At 37.7% G+C, this 23,022-nt stretch overlaps 1 protein-coding gene across 2 annotated transcripts in view; it reads left to right on the top strand.

Annotated features, from left to right (window-relative positions):
• Positions 1-23,022, top strand: part of LOC138057394 (target of rapamycin complex 2 subunit MAPKAP1-like) — a 40,605-nt gene that overhangs the window by 2,654 nt on the left and 14,929 nt on the right. The window contains exons 4-10 of one of the 2 annotated variants that reach the window (XM_068903424.1): positions 734-841; positions 2,038-2,102; positions 2,302-2,447; positions 9,755-9,814; positions 14,455-14,491; positions 14,606-14,682; positions 17,887-17,953. In XM_068903424.1, the coding sequence (XP_068759525.1) occupies positions 734-841; positions 2,038-2,102; positions 2,302-2,447; positions 9,755-9,814; positions 14,455-14,491; positions 14,606-14,682; positions 17,887-17,953 (560 nt within the window). Of the gene's footprint in view, positions 1-733; positions 842-2,037; positions 2,103-2,298; positions 2,448-9,754; positions 9,815-14,454; positions 14,492-14,605; positions 14,683-17,886; positions 17,954-23,022 lie in introns of both variants that reach the window. The other variant, XM_068903423.1, reaches the window with a different exon arrangement.

The following is a 23,022-nucleotide window of genomic DNA, read 5'->3' as shown; positions in this document are numbered from 1 at the left end:
TCACAATGGAACTTATCATACTAAAGGAATGTTGAAAACCTTACCGGTACCTCTCCAGTGAATGACCTAAATGTCATAAAATTAATTCTACAGTGAACTTTAACTTAACAAAGTTAACTACAGGAGCACTGATTGCCAGTTGTGGTCAGTCGCATTGTTAGTTTGGTGCACATGCTGTTTCCTGGACTTGTTTGCTGTAGGGAGCAACTATGTAGCCTTGTAGTTGTGTAGAGGAATTAAGAGCATGTTTGCAGAGCATTTTTGGTTGTTACGTTGTATTCTGATCCCCTCCTCTTCGACCCTTTTTCCATTGGTTTTATCAGTGTCATGGGTGCCTACATTGCACATGTGCATAACAGTATCTCTCTTGCTGTGTGGGAGCTTATGGCTGCCCGGTGAACCAGGATTTTTCATTCATGAGAGCAGTTTCTATCTTGATGCTGGTCGTTAATAGTGGAAGTCCTGAAGTGGAATTGATGGAATTGTTAGTTTAATCACTCACTGAAAAACTACATGTATGTCCCATTAACCCATTCACCCCTAAACCGGCCACGCGTAATATTTGTCTAACACCAGATGATTTTACTCATCAATAGAGAACCCCCAGGAGTCAATGGGTTAAAGGTGCAATGAAACGGCACTCTAATTTTGGATTTTTTATATCAGCTTAGATGTCAGGGAAGTACATGTACAACCATTAATTACATTGTATTACTACATGTACTTTATACAGGGACATTCTAGACTTCCCAAGCTATCCCCAGTCATTCGACATTGCCGTCAGCCCAGACCTGAGGAATCCTAAGTCACAAGAAAAAGGTGATCGCAGTAGAAGAGAAAGGTATTGGACAACTTGATAGAATAATGATTTGTATAAATGTGTTAAGAAGGAACTCCCTCCTGTATTTTTGGTTGCTCTTTGCTCTTAAAGAAGTTGCATCAAAGAGCTGCCTTAAGTAAGGTCCTAATTACACTGTACATGAAGTTGGCTACATTTGTTGAGATCCCAGTTTACCAGTAACAGTTAAATACAGTACAATCAATATTAAAGCAGTTATGCAAAATCTTACATCTTTCTTTTGTTTACTGTGTTTGCATGCTAAAGTTTTAAGCTTTTGAGTGAGTGATGTCACTTTTCCTTAGATCCAACCCTCTGAGGTCCAGTTGGTCACTTTTGAACATGATTAATGGCTGACCATAAAATCCAAAACTTACATTCTACGTAAACATAAACAACCTTAGATAAAAACGCGTGTGCGCAAAAAACGTGCGTGCGTTTTGCGTCTGCGTAGGACGCTTATTTCTGGTCTGCACTGTAAAAATCAAAGCTCAAAATTTTGCGAGGGAGGTTTAACAAGCACACTTTCAAAATGTGAAGGAAAAAAAGGAAGTGATTTTTTGATCATAGTACCTCTTTTAACACAAGCTCAATGGGGAGTAATACTGCAGCTGTAAATAATTGTCAGGTGTATGTTTCAGGTACAATCAATATCTAATGAAAATTATTTAAACTTTGTCGATGTGTTATTTCTTAATTTCCTCCTGGGTCACCTTTGGCCATTATACTGTCAACATAGGATATTAGAACATATAATTTCTGATGGGGGCTGAGTGACATGGGAATAAATTAGTGAGAAATTAATAAAAATATTATTCTGACTGCATGGTGTGGAGATGCGCAGGTGCTCATGGCTTAGTTTCCGACCATTTTAATAGGCTTTTGGTGGTGATTTGTGTCATTCTAAGTCAGTCAGTCATCAGGGCTCGTCGTTTCCTCAAGGATGTATCTACCTTTTCCTCAGAGGACTGACTGACTCATCCTGAATAAACTACATGTACATGTACATATATATTCACATTGAATGTCTCGTGTTGGTGGAGTCAGAATCTAATTTGTCAAGATGTAGAAAATTATGGTGTGCTTCAAAGTGCAATTCAGATTAGTAATTAAACTGATTTCTTATTACATGTAAATTATTTTTTTCATTATTTTTGAGCAATAACATTCGTAGTACCTTTATCTTATGACATTGTTAGGAATGCAGAAGTTAAATGCAAGACAGTTTCCTGGAAGGAGGGACAGCGAAATGGCAAATTGACTGGTGAGGTTGTTACAGAACCTGTTTTGCTAGTCATGAATGGGTGGACCTGGCTGACTCCCTTAAATTTTGTGTAGATCTTGCAGTTTTTGTGAAAATTGCTCAAAGGTTGGACACTTTTGTGAAATTTGTAGTTATTTTAATTTGTAACTGCGTCCATTTCCGGACATAAGTGCTCCCTTGTTGCTTTATTCAACAGCAGATGATTTATTGGATGTGTTTGACAAGCGTGAAGTAAAACAAGAAAAGAGTAAAACTGTCGCAGTCTCTCAGCTAAGCCGGCAGCTGGAAGAATCTTTCAACAAACCAAACAACCCTTTCCTTGAGTTCTCTAAATTTGATGGAGAGGTAAATGTAATAATTAGTTATAATTAATTACAATTATTCAATAATAACAATAATAATAATAATAAGAAGAAATTTCTATAGCGCCATTTCCTAGTGGTCCAAATGGCACTTTACAAAAATTTATGAAAAACTAAAATTAAAAACAATCCTAACGATAAATAAATAAGAGTCCTAACTAAAAGCTTCTTTGAATAACCGAGTCTTAACTTTAGTGGAGAGTTGACACATACATGTACATGTATACACATGTTGGTAATTCTACAGGAAGGCTGTTCCATCCCAGGTGGAAATCTTATTAAGATCTTGTAAGATCTTACAAGATCTTGTAAGAATCTTGTAAGATGGGCATTAAGATGAAAATCTTAATAAGATCTTGTTTAAGATCTTTGATCTTAATAAGATCTTAATACATTTGCTTAACAAATTTTGATAAAAAAATTTAAGGTTGCTGATGTTTTCGATCTTGTAAGATCTTAAAAGAATCTTACCAGATCTTAACAAGATCTTAGGACTACCTTACATGATCTTACTGAAAAAGATCTTACAAGATCTTAATAAAAATCTTACAAGATCTTAGTAAAAATCTTACAAGATCTTAGTAAAAATCTTACATAAGATCTTAGAAAAAATCTTACAAGATCTTAGCAAAGATCCTACAAGATGTAGTAAGAATCTTACAAGATCTTCGTAAAAATCTTACAAGATCTTGCAAACATCTTACATAAGATCTTAGTAAAAATCTTACAAGATCTTAGCAAAGATCTTACAAGATATAGTAAGAATCTTAAATAAGATCTTAAAAAAGATCTTAAAAGATCTAAGTAAAGATCTTACTTAAGATCTTGGTGAAGATCTTATAAGACCTTAGTACACATCCTAGAAGATCTCATGTAACATCTTGTCAGGAGCCCATTACCCGGAGCCTCCATCTTCCATATTAACCCTCTGAGTCAACTCTGTCCAGTATCTTTCTATTTTTAGAAGCACCTCCCAGGGGGGCTTTACTGGGTGTTTTCACAGTAGCTGATCATAACAGACCTATGGTCAGCCATTTATTACGTCACATACGTATGTGACGTATGTGAACCACTTCACTTATGTTCTCAGTCACATACGTCACATAAGTCACATACGTCAAAATGTAGTAGTTCTAAAAATAGAAAGATACGGGACAGGGTTGACTCAAGGGTACAATACAGATGGAAGCTCCGGGTAATGGGCTCCTGGTCTTAGGAGATTTTTGTGAAAAATGTTGCAAACTAATCTTAAGAAAGACCTTACAAGATCTTAGTATACTCATAATGATCAGCATTCATTTGGGCTGGACTGGGGGGCTTTTAATTAATTTTTAAGTCAAATTAAACAAGTGTTGAAGTTAATTTCCTTTTAGCAGGCGCTTAAGGAGGCTCGAAAGGGTTTTCAGCTGAGCGCGCGCGTGTAAGCCACACACGCAATTCGTAAGCTGCTCGCGTCAGCTCGTGATTCAAATGGGTCACCAGAAATAAACAAATACCGCTAATTTCGCTCACCTTTCTCCTAATTCCTATACATATGGAGTATACATAGACATCTCCTATTCACGAAAACTACGAAAATTCTACACAAACGGTTTAATAGCCACTTAAATCAGTTTGTGTTGGCCTGTAGCTCCACTCGCGTGCGGACTCGAATGAGTGGGTCACGCATGCGTAAATGCTGATCTTGTAACCCCCTAATTTTTCCTGATTTTGCAACTTTACTTGTTTATATCTCTGCTTCCAGACAGTGAATTTTTTTCATTTTTTGCATGTTAGCTTAGATTAATTTAAACTGTTTGTCTTTCAAATTACAAAAAATTCTGTAGGTGAAAAAAAAAATTAGAGCCACATTTCAAGAAAACTTATTTTTCGGAAAAACTGACCTACAGATTTTGTTGAATTTTTAGAGAGTATTTCTAACATTATCTGGTAAAGCTGAATTGGAAAATTTCACCGTCCCATTTCTTCAAAAATGGTCACTAATGTTGATTTTAAGGCTCAAAGAAATGCCTAATATCGTTGCCATGGTAACGTTATTTTGGAGGAAAATATAGTGTGAGAAATTTATGATAGGTACTTAATACCCTGGCCAAATTTCATCATGATATGATGATCAACCTAACTGTATCTGAGGACAGAATATGTTTATTTGTTTGAAAAAAAGAGAAACTATTTCGAGCCTCCTTAAGGGGAGGGGACAGGGAAAGAATTCGGGAAGAAAACGACTGCATGGGAAGACTGGAGAGAGAGGGAGCCAAAAAGGCTTAGCTTGCATTGCAGGCCTTGCACACTGGTCATTCACTGACAGGCAAATTTCATCCTCCACAGGATACTGACAACTGAAACAGCTGACATGCTTTTTGAAATGAAATCCTACATGCTAGAGTTATTTTTCAAATAAGGTATCCTGATGAAGGGCACTTGCTTTCTTATGGAAGGCATGACTTAATAAGCTTAAGTACACTATGCACTGCTCGGGAATACAGGTTGTGTTTTTGCTTCAAACCTTGAAGTTTTTGGCTGAAATTGATGAGCCACCATACAGCAGTGAGCTACATTCTTCCTGATCAAAACTAGTAGAAGAATTAGAGGTGCAGCTAATGCAAATAATGAGAATCAATTAATTAAAACTTGACACACTTTTTTACCTATAATATTGCTGTAAGATCTTTTCTTGAAGTTTGTGAAATGAGCAACAAGGCGAGAGAGAACTTCAGCAACTTTGCAAGATACATTTGAAGACAATATGACAGAAGTCCCCCGGGGAAGTACCGTATTTACCCATGTATAAGTCGACCTTTTATGGCCTCAAAAGAAGCTCCAAAAATCGCCTTCGACTTATACACGGGTCAAAGATTTTGAGCCAAGTTCCAGCTAAGTAATTTATTTAAAATTAACATAATAATGTTGTCTTGGGCATAACGAACGCAGTGGACAAAAGCCATGTAAAAGACTTCAAAATGAAAAGACTTCAAAACGAATGTAAGCAATTCCAATTGAAATGAAAAAGGATTTGTCCAACTCTAAATGTTGAAGATACTCACAAGCACAAATATGAAATAGACACTGGAAATTTTCGTTTTCCAAAGGCGGAAAGCTCTAAAAAACTCGTAATATATGTACTTTGCTTAAACAATGTCCTTTAAAGGCCCCAAACTTTGAACATAAAATCACTCTGTACACGGAGAAATGAAAAAGAAAGCTTTTATTCTGATGTATTGTATAGATTGTGACAAATATCATCAACGGATTACCTTGTTTGATGCTCTCATAATCGGCCTTATTCCAAAAGGAACATGATGCATTACTCTTGAAAATTACACACTCCAAGTCAGTACTTAATCCTTTCAATGAACTCCAGTATCTTTCAAATCTTTGCCCATTTATATTTAATGAATCGGTGGAAAGATTGTCATCCTCCGCCATCTTGAATAACACGTGAGAGACCGGACTGGAAACTAGTGAGCCCTTTTCGTTTTGGTCAGCAGTCAGTGGTAACCAGTCCAGCTCAACGTCCAGCTCTTACAGATTTTGGGCGGTTTTATTCAAACGTTTATGTATCTACGATCACACTTTTTGCACGGTGACGATGTTTTGGTTAGGTTTACTCTTTAAATCCTGATCCAGGCAAGGAAATGCTTACAACAACTCAAGTAAAAAGGTAAGCGTTAACTTTAAGCGAATAACGCTTGATTTGATGCCTCATTGTCTTGAAAATGAGGAACGGTTTACCTGTATTTAGAATTCACATTTTCACACCTTCGAGTCAATTTGTGAAGCAAGGATAGTCAATTTGGCTTAAATGCTATAGCCCTGTAAAAAAATTCGTAAACCTGTAATGAAGAATAATGAAGATTAAGAACAAATGGTGAAGCAAATGATTTGGAAAACAAGTGCTCATACCGTAAGTTATATGTATACGATTGACAAATGATTCCTTCTCGTAAAAATGCTAAATGCTGTCACTTTAACTATTGTAATCAATGCAGAAAATGCCTGACAAAGCTATTATTGACGTTTGTAAGTAAAGGGATCCAAATTTATGAGTTTACTCTAACACAATTTAGTTGTAATAGAAATAATCAGTGATTTAGAGGAATAATACTACAATTTGCATCATTGAAGTATAATAATACTGTATATGCTGTATTTTTTTAAGTTGCCATGAAAGAGCAGAAAGAGACACGTCCTGAAAAAAATCTTTGATGGGACAGCAGGGAAAGGTCCTTTACAGCAGACAAAAATGCTTAGCAACCAATTCTGTCTCCTCCACCAGTTATGGTTTGATGTATTTAAGGATCTCTCTTTACAGACTTGTTAGAGTTCTGTGGTTTATCTGAAATGTTTAACAGCTTTTTTCGTGTTTAATTTTAAAACAAGAACCCAATCCAAATATTTTGACATGAATTAAATGTTTAGGTACTGCTTTGAACTCTGTATTCTCTGTATTGCCTGTGAGCTATGGTAGTAACTGTTACTGGTAATAGCTTGACTGTAATGGATTTTTTGTAGTTTCCACCACATCTCTGATTTGCTGGAATATTATTTTACAGGAGCAGGATATATATATTATATATTTTTAGTTTTTGCAGTTGCTGAAATGTAATGATCTGTACATAAAGTAATAATACCCATTGAAGCTGAATATGAAACTGTGCTACTTGTTTGTATGTTGATTAAAGGACCTTATTACTTCAGAAAACTGACCAGTGAATTGATTGATTGTAGTCCAACACTAGGAAGAATCACAGCTGTTCACTGAATATATGGGACAGGACGGGAATTGTGTGAAAAGTCATTTCATTCCCATACCAGATGCAGCATACAGCTGTACATGTATCTAGACAATAATGTGGAGATTGTATGCATGGAAGTTTACCATTTCATTGATTGCCATATCATATGGGCCAGCATGATATGGTGATTGTAAGGGACTTTACCAAATCCCCATAGCATTCCCATACCATATACCAGTGTGCCTGGATAATATGCGAATTGGATGAAATGCTGCCAAATATGTAGCATTCCCAAAGTGAGGGGTCAGAGATCATGTGGTATTGGTATAGGGCTGAGCCATATCCTTCCTATACTAGATCATATGGGGTATCTATGGAGTACTACAATGTACCAAATATGTAGCAATCCCATAGTTTAACACAATAGAGTTATAACTAAATGAAGACAGACTGCCAATTATGGGTTTGAAACTGATTTTTTTTTTTAAGAAAAAGTTCAACAAATGTATTGTCAGTGCAATAGTTGTTTGATTTTCAGGTTCAGTACTGTAGTTTCAACAAGTCTGGATAGTAATATTGTTACACATTTGACAGACGTACAGCAATCTTTGTGCACCCATGTATTAACTTGACTTTTCATGGCAACTTAGCGCTTTAGCTCGATGACAATTTGGTTATGAATTAATTCTGAGACTTAACAATAGTCATATGGGTATTTCTTTTCTGTTGGAATCGTAAAGCTTTTCAATAAAGTACACAAAAGAATAGTATTGTTCAGCATCACTTTGTAAGGTAGCATTAAAGGGGAAATTATTTCGAGTTAAGACTGGCAATTACCTCAAGGGAAATGAAAGTGATTACTTTTTGTGAACAGGGGTTCAAGTTATTGGAGTTGACTGTAATTTGCAATAATGACACCAGGAAAGCAGCAGTGTTTGATTTGTAAAAATATTGCTAGATTTTTTACGAATTTACTAATAAGAAGCCAGTGCAAGATTTGGATCTTTTTGTAGAAAGTTACATATACAATACTTGGTTCTTTCTGCAGTTTAGTACTGGATTGCAGATTATGTAAAACAAAATAAAACAAAACAACTCCAAAAATACAATGTTTTGTTGTACCTGAATAAAACCCCTATATTTGTAAGTTTATCATTGGTAATCTTGTAAGATTCTGGAACAAGATCTTGGAAGATGTTAGCCAAGATACTTCAACACCTTACAAGATCTTAGATAAGATCTTGGGTAGAATCTTACAAGATTCTCACAAGATCTTATCTAAGATTGTACAAGATTCTTACAAGATCCTTGTCTAAGATCTTATAAGATTCTTACAAGATTCTTGCAAGATCTTATCTAAGATCTTGACTAAGATCTTACACAATTCTTATAAGATCTTGTAAGATTCTTACAAGATTATTACAAGATCTTATCTAAGATCTTGACTAAGATCTTATAAGATTCTTGCAAGATTCTTACAAGATCTTGTAAGAATCTTGTTAAGAATCTTACAAGATCTTGTAAGAATCTTGCAAGATCTTGTAAGATCTTAACAAGAATCTTACAAGATCTTGTAAGAATCTTAATTAAGAAACAAAGTAAGATCTTAATAAGAAACTTACTAAGAATCTTGGTAAGATCTTAATAAGATTTCCACCTGGGATATGGTCGGAGCGGCAGCTGTAAAGGTCCAGAGTGACCACCATACATTTTAAGATTAAATCTGCCCGGTACAGCAAGTAGATTATAACTAGACGATCTTAGTGTCCTGTCAGGCATATAAGGCCTAATACATGTAAGTTCAGTGATGTAAAAGTTCTGGGAGCAGAATCATGAAGAGCTTTGAATGTAATCAGAGCGATCTTGAAGATAATTCTCTGTTCAACAGGAAGCAAGACAAGATTATACTGTACTTTTTACACTGTAAAAACAGAGATGTGACATATTCAAATTTACTTGTTGAATAGATGAGTCTTGCTGAACTGTTCAAAACAGTCATGTTGTAAATCTCGGATAACACATTTAGGTTGAACATACAGGAGTGAATTGCAATGATCAACCTCGTTGTAATTTTAACAATATTAATTAATTATAATTACCGGTAGTCATGTTATCCAAAAGCGCTAGCTACATGTGGATTATTATTCAGCTTTGAAATTATAAATATTAATTTTGTACTCTTATAAATATTATTCACTCACTGCTTAATTGGCTTACATGTGCATGTAACGAGTATTGTTATTGGGAATTGGATATTGAAAAGATGTATTAATTTATAAGTAATTATGACAGTCACTGCATTTATTAGAATGAACCTGCAAAAATTTGCTTTGAAAAGGGTTCAAACGCATGACCTTCCAATTATTTTCTTACTCTTGACTAGTTCAGCAGCTCTAGAGCAATTGTACAAGGGACTTGACAATGATTGTGTGATCTTTAAACTAGATTGTTTTTGGTGGCATTTTCGTACAAGGAATCTTACTCTGCCATGAGCTGTTTTCTAAGAACTAAAAATGCCTTAATATGATTATGGTCATTTTTCTTGTTCTTTCAGGCTTATCGAGGAACATGTCCCACCAAGGAATTTAGCATATTTTTAACCATGCAGTCAGAGGTACAATTACCCCCATGTAAATGGACTGTGAATACATGTAGCATCTTAGGATGCTAATTCTATTTGAAAGAACTGACCAGCCAGACTGGGCATGCATTTGGAAGGACTAACTTTACAACGCCTTCCAATTAACACACTTCAAGGATGATAATATTGAATACTGTATACATTGTACTCCTCCAGAAGGATGTGAGGGATTTATTTATCATCCGGTGGGTCTGGCCGGCCAGTTCTGACAGAAGGAAAGCACCCTTTAGAGAGTGGCCTGATTTAAAAAACAATGTAAACCCACCATACATTGAATACTAACCGACAAAGGTTGGATTTGAGACTGAACATAGTTTTAGGCCTAAAAAGTTTAGCACTCCTAATCTCTGAATCCTATCTAAATCTCAATGAATTAGAAGTGCCAATAACATTTTAGGCTTAATTAGGCCTACATACATTGTACAACAATATTTTAATCTCAAATCCAACCTTCTTCAGTTAGTATTCAATGTATGGTAGGGTCATACATGGTGTTTTGGTGTTTCATTTCGCTGTTTCAATGTTTTGTGGTTTAGTAATGCCCTGACATGCTCAAGTCAAATGTCATTTCCATCATCCTTGTCAAAATCATCATCATCATCATCACCATGTTCGTCATTTGTCATAACCAATATTCATTGTCATTATCGCCATCATCATCTTAATTGTCATAATCGTCGTTATCTTATAAAGGGGCTACGTCATGCATTGATGTAAATTTTCGTGACGCCCCAAATGCCAAAAAAGTAGCATGGATGTAGCTAAGAATAAATTCATCTGGTTGAAGGTTCTATTGAGGTGGTAAGTTTGCACTCTGAGCATCAAAGGGACCTTGTGACAAGATTGTTTCCAGTGTCTTGCAACACCCGGCATTCTTCAGACAGTGCAATAACCATTTAAAATTGTTGAACAACATAAAAGAAATATAGCGAAAGGAAAGAGAAGCATGGATGGACACAAAAATTAATGAACAAGAATGAAACAGATTGCATTTGGTAATCTTGAAAAAAGTCGGCCCAACATTTTTCAAGTTTCTGCCAAATCGCTGGGGTGAAGGTCGTTGTTGCTCAGAATCATCTTGTTTGTGATGAAAGGATATTTTATCAGTAAAGGAATTCCACATTACTTTAATTATCAGAATTTCTCAAGATTAACTAGTAAAGATTTCTATAACATGATGTAATAATAAAATTGTACGGTAAAGTAAAGAGACAGTGTATTGAAAATAATAATTATTATGTAATTTGGCAAATCGTCACCTTACTGATTCACTGAAATTGTGTGATCAATAAATAATGGTCTCCCAACTAGTTTAGCTTTTAAGTTATTTTGGGTGACCAGCTACTGACTATGTATTTAATTTATTGTAATAGTTATAGTTAATTCTAACTTTGTAAGTAGCACCATGCAAAATTTATAAAATTGTTGTTGTTGTTGTTGTTGTTGTTCCCCTAAACACCCTAAAATAATGTGACATAGCCCCTTTAATATTTTCATTGTTGATATAGTCAAAAATTGTCATCAGTTTCATCACGGTCGTGGTCATCGTGTTTGTGATCCTGATAATGACCTTCATGTGCATAATGTTTCAGTCAATTTCATGTTTAACCGTACAAAGTCAATACAGTCTTGAACGAGATGCTTCCGTGAAGCATACACTGGTTGCCTGTGGTACATGTTACAGGAAATCAGAAGGCACAACTGCTTTTCACCACAAGTTTAAGCGTGCCCTCTGAGCATCTGACAGCTACAATAGTTCGCTGAAATTAATCCCTAGGGGTTCGGCTGGGTTAGTATCTGGATGGGAGACCAAAAACAATATACCCCTCAAAACAGAAGCATTGGACCGAAAATTCTATTTTAACGCTAACAAATGCGGACCAAGCAAGGAACCGATTTTGTTAGCTTGCTTTATGCGAAACAAATATTGATGCAAAAGTAAAAATAAATAGTGGTACAAAGTTTTTGGGAAGAGCAGAAGGAAGTTTTCTGGACGGTCGATCGAGAATAAAATATTTTGCCATCAGCAACAACATTTATGACACGAAAACAACATTAATTTTTAACCCCGAATATAAAAGTTACGATCACCGACAAACATTCTGGGAGATTTTTGCTATTGTAATTTTGGCTGCACAAGTAAAAGCGCAAAATCGAAAGTTACATCGGATTCAGAGGGCGCCGTGATGAAGTTACCGCGGTGTGTTTACTCGCGAAACAGTGTCAAATCATCATTTGACACAGATACCGGGTTTTGTTTTTGTAAGTTTTCTTTTTCTTTCAAGTGTTATAAAGTTTGACAAGAAATGTGCGAATTCAACACAAAGATCACAATCGCCCAATTCTTCAGGTTGACAGTCAAAACTTTACTCTCCAAGACGAGGTTATTTATCGCCAGGTAATTTCATCGTTTTGGGGATAGCAGCTACTTTATTATTCATCAGTGACAGATTTTTTTTTGCCGATTTTGGGGGTCATTTTGTTGAAACTCAAGCAAGCTTCCAACAGACCTGTTTATTTTCGTTACACTATAGATCGTTTTCACTGTCACGCAATAAAAAAATCGAAAACCATCCAGTGGAAAAAGTCAAGAATTCGTGATGTTGTAGAAGATAAATGAAGAAGACACTTCTCCAAGTTTTAGGCCCGTGCGTTTCCCCAAACTTCAGATATTCGTCGAAATGTTTCGCAGAAATTTACAGAGCCCAGTATGAAAACGCCATGTTGGTGCACATCTTTTGTGCACCAATATGGCGGCCGGAAAATAGTGTCAACATCTGTTACTTACTTTGGCTATCTAGGCGAGTAAACATCTCTACTGAACAGGCAGCTATTTACCTAAGCACTTTTCCTAATGCTTTAAATTCTAAAAAGGCTCAAAACCATGAGATAAATATACATTTCTCAATAAACTTGATTGTCGCCTCGTGTCACGCACCGCTATAACTCAGAAATTCAAAATGCTCTGGTTTCCAAACGAAGCACGCTATTGAGCTTTAAAATTGCAAATGGATACAAATTTACCGCCTCTTATGCCTGATGAGGATAAGAACTTTCGTGGCTGTTTAGTTTTGGATTTTAGAAAATGATGACGTCACGTGAAAACAATCTATACCACAAAAATGCTCCCGTATCACATTTCAACACACGTATGCAAATTTGTTAAGCTCGAAAATTACACAACATGATATTAAAGTTCACAAAGGTTGGAAATATCTCGGCAAAATCCTTTTCCAGCGAAAAATTAATCGAAACAAACAACATATTTACTATTAGAGGCAAAAATACCTTCCTATTTCAATTGCGTGCGTGCAAACAAGAGATGCAATTAAATAAATTTTTGACAGTTCACATCAAAACCCTTTTCCACTCGAAACGCTGACAGTAAATAATGAAGCACAAGAGCGACAACAACTTTCATTCAAATAATTCTTCACTGTCACATTTCCAAATATTTTACACCTTTGCAGAGTTGAGTACAAAATACCGGTAAATGTAAATTGTCAGACAACTAAAGATGCGACTTGAGTAAACACTGTGATGCATTCTTGTAGGCGTTCGATTCCTTCAATGTTAATTTGTTAAATCATAGTTAGTAACTATGGTTAAATCCATAAAAAAATTGCTATTTGATTTCCGTGTTTTATATAATACCAAGTTAGTAAAATATTAGAAACAAAGCTCACTTGATATCCAAAGGCGAAAAACGAAATTGTTGTCGAAGACCATTCCAGATATTTATTTTTCAGCGCTGTCTTGCTCATCCAATTGACGATCCATTCTTGAGCTCCATGAGGGTGTATTTTGTTTAAAGATCCACTAAAACGCCATTCACGTCAATGACTTATTAGTGAAATTTCCAATTGTTATACCGGAAGACTGTGCAGAGTTGAGAACAGGTAAATACAAATTTGACAAATAGCGAGACAACTGAGATAACAGATCCACTATATGGATTCCTTCTCTGTCTTTGTTGAACCCATACTGAGTTACCAAAGAACTGTTCATTTGGTTTGAGTGTTGTACAAAACACCACACTTGGCAAATTTTTAGGAAGACAGCTCACTTTGATTACAGCTCGACGGGTCACAGATTGTTGTCGAAGTCCATTACTCGTCGCTTCTAAAATTCGACCGCCTGTCTTGTTCAGTATCCAATTCGCTTGCTATTATTGAGCTTCATAAGGGTACATTTTGTTCAAAGATCCACTAAAACGCCATTCGCCTTACATGACTTTCGACGCCATTGCCGGTTAAGTTAATCGTGCTACTGTGTCCACCAGAGAAATCTACGCATTTCCCACTACCCTCTCGATCCTAAGAAAATACGCGTAGAAGGCTCTATGCACAAAGACACCACTTAGCAGGGGAGTGACAGGCAAGACTTTTACCGACACGGAAAAAAATAAAAAAAAAAAAAAAAGAAAACGAAAAATAAAAAAACGACGAAATTAAAGACAGATTCCGACTGGGTTTGCGGCAACCCAGTAATTAAAATCGTCCAGAGCTAGCAGAGTAAAATATCATTCTGTCTGGTTTATTTTTGGGTTGGATGGTATGATAAAATATTCTTACAAAAACTGGAAATTTATTGTTGCTGTTTCCTCTGTTTAGGAGGAAAGAGCCATGCCAATGAGTGTGACAGTCTTGGGTGAGAAAATTGTACAAATTTGAGCATTCATAGAAAGATGTCCTCAGTTGTTTAGAGCTGCTTTTTTTTCTTTTGTTTTCAAGTCTTACATGTATTTACTTTCTGTTGTTTCAGGAACTGCATGCGTCCAGGACCTCATTGGCTTGATCATGTACTTATACACCAGTGAAGGACGAGATCCACCACTTAAGGTCATTCCAGTCAGAACTCGAAGTCGTGATGTTCAGTTTGTATTTTTGTATCTTAGTTTGAAAGAAAGGTATATTAATTTTGAAGTGTGGGTATGTGTGGCTTCATGGCTCAGTTGGTAGAGCATTGCACTGCTGCATCATGTATTCATATTAAACAAAAAGCACTGGCATCATAGAAGTCATGGGTTCCAATCCTGTTGAAGTCGCCTGAATTTTTCAGGTGTCTGTCAATTTAAAGGGGCACTGTCATGAGCTGGGCATGCTCAAGTTTGTTTCCTCCTGAGCCCACGGAAAATTCTAGCCGCCATCATGGATTCAAGCGTGAGTCATGACTGTATATTCGCCGGAGTTTCTCCTTTGTCCACCATGGCCCTCCCCAGTGGACAACATTTTGAATTTGTCGATTCAACTTGAAAAAAGTTAACCTAACACTTTTCAAGTTTTCACAAGACGCTAGCGCATGCGCTTCTCGTGACAGTTTCCCTTTAAGCAATAGAGGACGTTTTCCGTGTTTCCATAGCCCCGTCTAAACACGAGGGGGAGTTGGGAGAATTCGAGACAGTTATGCAAAGTAACCTGAGACGCAGTTGAGGGTTTTCATAACTGTCGAGAATTCTCCCATCTCCCCCGAGTAAAAATTTAATTGTCTGGCGTTAGACAGAGTAAAGTAGTAAGTATGGCTGGTTCAAGCCGGCTTGGGAGTCAAAGGGTTAAATAAATAAATAAATAAATAAATAAATAAATAAATAAGTAAAAAGTTTTCAGATGGGGTTTCAATAACATTAATAATTAGGAACTTAAAGATCTACAACGCGGTTTTCAACTAGAATACCATAGAACAACAATAATTATCATTGGTCAAAAGACGATAAATAATCGTGCTGCACGTGCGGCACGCATTTTAGCATGTATTTTTGCGATACTCTCCACAACAACAACAACAATGTAAAATCACCACATTTGAGGTTTTGACGACAACGCTACAGTTAGTGTACATGTAGCTTACAAGTGTGAACCTTTCATTCCAAACTCATTCTATATAAAATACTCTGAAACTGCTCATACCAATTTAGTTTTTAGGATACTTTGCCCACATTGTGTGAGACGAATGAGATATGCTAATGCGCGAAAACCTTTCGATATAATGCATAGTGTAGTGATGTTTTCATCTTCGGTGCCGTCGTAGATCTTTAAAATAAAGTCCCTAATGTGGTTAGTTTGAGTAGAGTAACCAATTATTGTCTTTGTCAAAATGAATTTTAATCTTAGGTTTGAAAGAATCTGTCTTTAATTACTTAAATTCAGAGAAAAAGTAGCTGACTTCTTTAAGTGAAGTAACGGACACTTTCCGTCAGCTGTTGGTGCTTATTGAAACCACGGAGGGTGTACATTTCCCGGGGGTAGGGGGGGGGGGCTACTCCCTTTTACGGGCCTAATGGGGACGTGCGGCCAGCCAGGGTATGTATATTTGTCTTAAACAGGGTCATGGTATGAGGAGCAGCGCCGCACCTCCCCACCCAGGGGTATATCGCGTACCCCCCCCCCCCCCCCCCGGGGTACATTTACACTGTAAAGGGCAGGTTGCAGCTTAGGGATGCTTAGGGCTGCTTAGGGTTGCAGGTCATTGTTCAGCAGAACTCAAACCTGTACTAATGCTAACATTAGGGAGCTTAAGCGACGACAACGGCGACGGCAACGAGAACGTCACAAATTTGCATATTCAGAGGGCATAAACAATAGCTTTGCATACCCTGCACGTGTGTTTTTCACTTTTGTCCATTCCTTTGCCGTCGTCAGCAAAACTACAACGTGAAATAGCCAAATTTGAGATTTTATGAACAACATCAGCACTTGAGGATAAATTACCATTTTCTTCCTTACTGTAAATTAAGCGCCGTTCCTACCAATGTCATTTTTGAGGAACTACCACACTTCTGTCGTATTAAAAAGGTTGAAATAGACACGAAGTGATTAAAATAAAGCGAATTTATACTTTGAGATGACGTTCTCGTTGCCGTCGCCGTTGTCGTTGCTTAAGCTCCCTATTAGGGAGCTTTAGCAAAGACAACGGCGACGGCAACGAGAACGTCACAAATTTGCATATTTAGATGGCAAAAACAATAACTTTGCACGCCCTGCACGTGCATTTTTCATTTTTGTCCATTTCTTTGCCGTCGTCAGCACAACAACAACGTGAACTAGCCAAATTTGAAGTTTTATGGAGAACGTCGGCACTTAAAGATAATTTTCATTTTCTACATTAAATTAAGCGCCAATCATAACGGTTTCATTCCTCAGGGCCTGCCACACCTTTGTCTTATTATAAAGCTTGGAATAGTCGCGAAGTGATTGGAATATTCGAAAAGTGATTAAAATAAAGCGAATTTATACTTTGAGATGACGTTCTCGTTGCCGTCGCCGTTGTCGTTGCTTAAGCTCCCTATTATTACAGTGCAACGTGCCTTACCGTGACCACTCAACAAACTTTCACATTTGACAATTACTTATAAATACGTCAACTCAACAACCCATGCAACGGTGTTCAACTTACAACTGTGCGAACTTTGCAAGGAGGCGTGACTGTCAATCAAATTCACACGTCCTGATTGGCGGACAATTTGTAAAAAAACTTTGTTAGGTGGCCATGGTAAGGCGCGTCGCACTGTAAGTGAGGATACACTGTGAAGGAAATTGTTTTGAAGTACTACACTCCAGACACAATAGATATTTAAACGAAAAGTTAAAAGGACAGGGAAAAATAAGCATCATAGGTACTCTAAGCTTTCAAGGATAAAATTAATATTATAGGATTAATATTAATGATGAAATGATATATGAAATTGCGTTCATAACTGCGAAGATCGTAGCTTCACTTGATTTCATATCCGCAGTTCATATGATTCATTTCATATATCATTTCATCATTGATTGATTCCTCACGGGACCATTAGAACCCACAAATGACCAGCTCCCAACGTCAGTGGCTTCATAGCTCAGTTGGTTAGAGCGTCGCACCGGAATCGCGAGGTCACGGGTTCAAACCCCGTTGAAGTCCTGAATTTTTCAGGCTTCTCTACGCAATTGTAAAAATTGCGTTCATTACTGCGAAGATCATAGCTTCACTTAAGGATTAATATTATAGGAAAAAAATTAAATTAATGAAAGTTCAATTGAATTGTTTGCATTTTTGTATTTCTCTTTTAGAACGATGTCAAGTCCTGCAGTTTGCTGATAGCTGAGGATGATGGTGAGGTTGATACCGATTTTCCTGGTAAGTGCATGTACAGTACATGCTAATTAATGCTAATTAATGCTAATTAATTAATGCAGAAAGCAAGAAGAATTCAACCTGTTAACCCATTGATACTCCTCAGGCACCCAGGGTTGCGCCCAGTTGACAAGTAAAATCGTCTGGCGATAGACAGAGTAAAATCCAAGGGCGTAGGGTGGAGGGGGGGGGGGGGGGGGGTCCTGGGGTGCCCGTGACCCCCCTTTGTAAGCCTTTTTTTTTATGCAAACAACCTGCAATATTCAGGTTGCTAAAAAGCAAGTACCCTTTGTTTGACACAGTGTGACCCCCCTTTGAAAAATCCTGGCTATGCCCATGAAATCTTTTAAGTTTCACCCCCAGAATTCAATGCGTTAACTGAATAATAAGTATACATGTGGTGGTTGCAAGTAGACCATGTTGCTAACCTTGACTTGCTATTAGAATCCTGGGTATTTCGAATCCTTTTCACTGAGAAAATGCCTAGTTTTTGCAATTACAATAATAATTATAATATTATAGTAGTAATGATCTCTTCATTTGTAAAAGCATCACTGAGCTTAGCCAGCCGAGCCAAGTGCTTTGCACGTTTGAGGGACAGTAATTCAAAACATATCAAAATTAATGAAATTAAAGAAGATCAAATTAAATCAAAGATGATGTTTTTTGATGGGAGAGGAAACCAAAATACTTAGGAAAAAACCTCTCAGAGCAGAGCAGAGAACCTACATGTGATGTTGGGTCTTCTGGGAATCAAACCCAGTGCTCTTGCCACAGCAGTGAGACTGCACCCTAGTCTCATGAGGAGACTGGAACTAGCCAGAATTCACTGGTGAACTGAGAGCGGTTAGACCTTTTCAATAGACCTAATCAGCTAACTCAATGTAGTACCCAATTCAAATCCTTTGGGAATAAAGCGTTTTGTTCCAGGTATTTCCATATCATTTAATAAAATTGTGAGTGCTACATTGACATATATCAAATACAAGGTGTTACAAATGAACCCACTGGGAACTCGGAAAAAGCCGAGCCCCAGATGGGATTCGAACCCACGACCCTCCGTGATCTATCTAGTACAGATGCTCTAACCACTGAGCTACTGGAGACTCTGTGGTGAGCAAGGGTGAAATACACAATGCACAAAGCATCTTAATCCCGGGAGATTTGAATTGGTACAACATCGAGTTAGCCAATTAAGTCTATTACGTTGTTATTCACAATAATTGTTTGGTTTTTCATACTTAGTAAGTATGACTGGTGTTTGGTGGACAAATGTCATCTTAACCCAGTTTACAAGTAATTGATAGCCTAAGCCTTTGCAAGTCTCTTGCAGTTCACGGGTAGTAATCATCTGAACTAACAATGGGAGAGGCCAAGGGTTTGACTTCTTTTATGTGCACGCAGATTTTTAAAAATTATTTATAGCGATATCTCTTGTTTGCAAACATCGAAGTCACATTTCTTTTGATATTGAAATTTCCTAACTATGGCGCAAAAGAAGTTATCGTTTCAACCGCCATTTAGCTTCTGTTTGGCAGATTAGGGAATTTAAGATCTACGACGGCGACGGTCGACAAAAACGTCACCTCAAAATATAACTTGGCTCTATCATAAGTCTTTCGTGATTATTCAGTCTCGTTCACGTCCTACAATATGGGCGAAGTATCCTAAAAATAAATTTGTACGAGCGGTTTTAGAGTTAAAATAGAAAATGAAGGATTCTCTGTTGCATGCGTAAATGTACGTTGTCGTCAAAACCTCAAATTTGGTGATTTCACGTCGTCGTTATGCAGAGGACCCCTAAGATACTTGCTAAAATGCAAGCGTGCTGGACGCATAGCACAGATAGCACGATTATTTAATGTGCTCTTTTAACCAATGATATTACTGTTTTGTCGCGATGTCATAAGGCCATGTTACACGAGGTAATTTTTCTTGCAACTCGCGTCGCAACAAACGTTGCGTTGCAAGTTGCGAGAAAAAATTCACGTGTAACACCCCATTTTGCAACTGCAATTGTTGCGTTGCGAGTTGCGAGAAAAGTTGAACGACCCTCTACTTTTCGCAACGTTGTGAGACAAGTTGCTTGCGTGTGACATCCCCTCTGCAACTCGCAACGCAATTTTGTCAGAATGGGCCAATCAGAGCTCATCTTTCGGCGACTTAGCGCGTCCGCCATCTTGTTTCCTATTGTACGCGTTGCAAGTTGCGAAAGAAGTTGCCAACGTGTAACATACCCTCTGCAACTTGAAAGGTTTTTTATTCGTCATCGTTGTGTTGCGAGTTGCAAGAAAAATTGCCTCGTGTAACCTGGCCTATAGTCGTAGCCAGCGCCGTTTCTTAAATTCCCTGTTATGGACCTTAAGCAAGGAAAACGGCGACGGCTACGAGAACGTCGTCTAAAAATATTATTAGGGAGCTTACGAAACGACGACGCCGACGGCAACGACGACGCTACAAAACAATCGGTTTAGTGAGCAAAAACAATGGCTATGCACGCTCTTCACGTGCGTTTTACATTTTGGTACATTTCTTTGCCGTCTTCTCCTAAGTGACGACGTGAAATGATCAAATTCAAGGTTCTGTGGGGGACGTTAGCACATGGCGATGAATTTTCAGTTCTCTCTCTACGCTTCCAACTCACTCGTACCAGTTTAATTCCTCAACAGTTACTACACATTATTAACGCGAAACGACATAAAATAGTTTCGTAGTGATATGAATAACGCGAACTCGTATTTTAAAATGAAGTCCTCGTTGCCGTCGCCGTCCTCGTTTCGTAAGCTCCCTATTTCCCGTTACTGTAATAATTTTGCGATTACTCCAAGTCGCTCGGCATGGAAAATGTGAGTCCACATCCCAAGAAGAAATTTGTGAGAACGATGTGGATATTTAGAGAGAAAATTGAAAATTAATCGTCAGGTGCTGTCGTCCTCCACATGACCTCAATTTTGATCATTTCCCGTCAATTAATAGGGAGCTTCAGCAACGACGACGGGAACGGCAACGAGAACGTCATCTCAAAACATAAATTCGCGTTATTGCAATCACTTCGCGACTATTCCAAGCTTTTTAATAAGACAAAGGTGTGGCAGTCCATCAGGACTGAAACCGTTATGATTGGCGCTTAATTTAATGTAGAATATGAAACTTTATCTCCAAGTGCTGACGTTCTTCATAAAACCTCAAATATGGCTAGTTCACGTTGTTGTTTTGCAGACGACGACAGCAAAGAAATGGACAGAAATGAAAAATGCACGTGCAGGGCTGCAAAGCTATTGTTTTTGCCTACTAAATATGCCAATTTGTACCGTTCTCACAGCCGTCGCCGTTGTCTTTGCTAAAGCTCCCTGTTGGCAACACGAGAACGGCAAAGAAATGTACCGAAATGTAAAACGCACGTGCAGGGCGTGCAGAACTATTGTTTTTGCTAATTAAACCTATTGTTATGTGGCGTTCTCGTAGCCGTAGCCGTCGTCGTCGTTCTTGAATGATAAGGGAGCTTACGAAACGACGACGCCGACGGCAACGAGGACTTCATTTAAAAATACAAGTTCGCGTTATTCATGTCACTAAGAAACTATTTCATGTCATTTCGCGTTAAAAATGTGTAGTAACTGTCGAGGAATTAAACTGGTATGAGTGGGTTGGAAGCGTAGAGAGAGAACTGAAAATTCATCGCCATGTGCTAACGTCCTCCACAGAACTTTGAATTTGGTCATTTCACGTCGTCGTTTAGGAGATGACGGCAAAGAAATGTACCAAAATGTAAAACGCACGTGCAGAGCGTGCAGAGCCATTGTTTTTTCTCACTAAACCTATTGTTTTGTAGCGTCGTCGTTGCTGTCGGCGTCGTCGTTTCGTAAGCTCCCTAGTGACGTAACAAGAAATATCGCTATACCCAGCAAGTCGTCATGGAAAAAAAAAAACATTGTCATCTCCTCGATTTTTGTTATGGCTCCGTGGCTCAAGCCCTCTTTACACGGCACTCCGAAATCTCGGTACCGTACCTATGTTTTTCGGGTACGGCACGGTATATTTTTCGCGTGTAAACAGACCAAACAGAAGGCATAGAGCGACTTTCCTATGACCTTGAAAAATAAAAGTGAAAACAGAACGTAAACAAAAATGCAGAACATTTAATTGGCTTATCGAACGAAAACAAACGAAAGCAAATTTTCATTGGCTTAGCGAGCGCGATAATCTGGCACGGCACTCCCAAATTTCGGTACCGTACTATGTTTTATTACACAACATGAGAATTTTATTCCATAAAGCTCATTTGTACAAATCTATACGCTTTATTTTCACATGTGGAAAAGGGCTATAGACCTTATTCATAAATGGCGGTCACATTTATAATTCTTTTGTCCACGTGCAAATTAGCCTACCAAGCATCATTTTAGATCAAGAAATCTTTTCAATTCACTGTATGGTATCGAGGCTTGGTAGGCTAATTTGCATTTCGACAAAAGAATTATAAATGAGCCGCCATTTATGAATACGGTCTATACAGCCAATCAGAATGGCGTACAGCTATTTCACATGTGGAAGTATAACCAATCAACGATAGCGTAAAGGCGTTTCCATGCCAATGACTCGTGCATCTCGTGCAAATCGCGCAAATCGTACTTTGTTATTGAATTAAATTAAATTTGCATTTGGTTCTATTGTTAGTGAGTTTTTGTTTCTAATTCGCGTTCAGAAAACTATTTTAATGAAAATTCTCATGTTATGTGTAATAAACAGTTCATTACTACCCTTCGCACCCAGCGCGCCGGCGCTAGACAACAAGAACAACATAATCTGGTGCGTGACTCGTGCATGGTGCTTTCGGACAGACAGGACCAGCGCTTTATTAACCAACATAGTCTTACACTGTGAATGAGCTTGTGAAACCATATTGACAATACATGAACATCAATGTGCAAGTGCGAATATAGTTGACAATACCCTGAAAAAGGTACATAGAAATGTATCTATCTAGACGAAATGTATTATATAGATAACCGTAGTCAAAAAAGTTAACTGCAAGGGCAGTACATAAGTGAAAAAAGTCGCACAACCGGAAA

Source organism: Montipora capricornis, chromosome 7 (assembly GCF_036669925.1).
Source record: "Montipora capricornis isolate CH-2021 chromosome 7, ASM3666992v2, whole genome shotgun sequence".
NCBI lineage: Eukaryota > Metazoa > Cnidaria > Anthozoa > Scleractinia > Acroporidae > Montipora > Montipora capricornis.
Note: the sequence above shows the minus strand (reverse complement) of the source record. Positions and strands in the feature narration are given on the sequence as shown.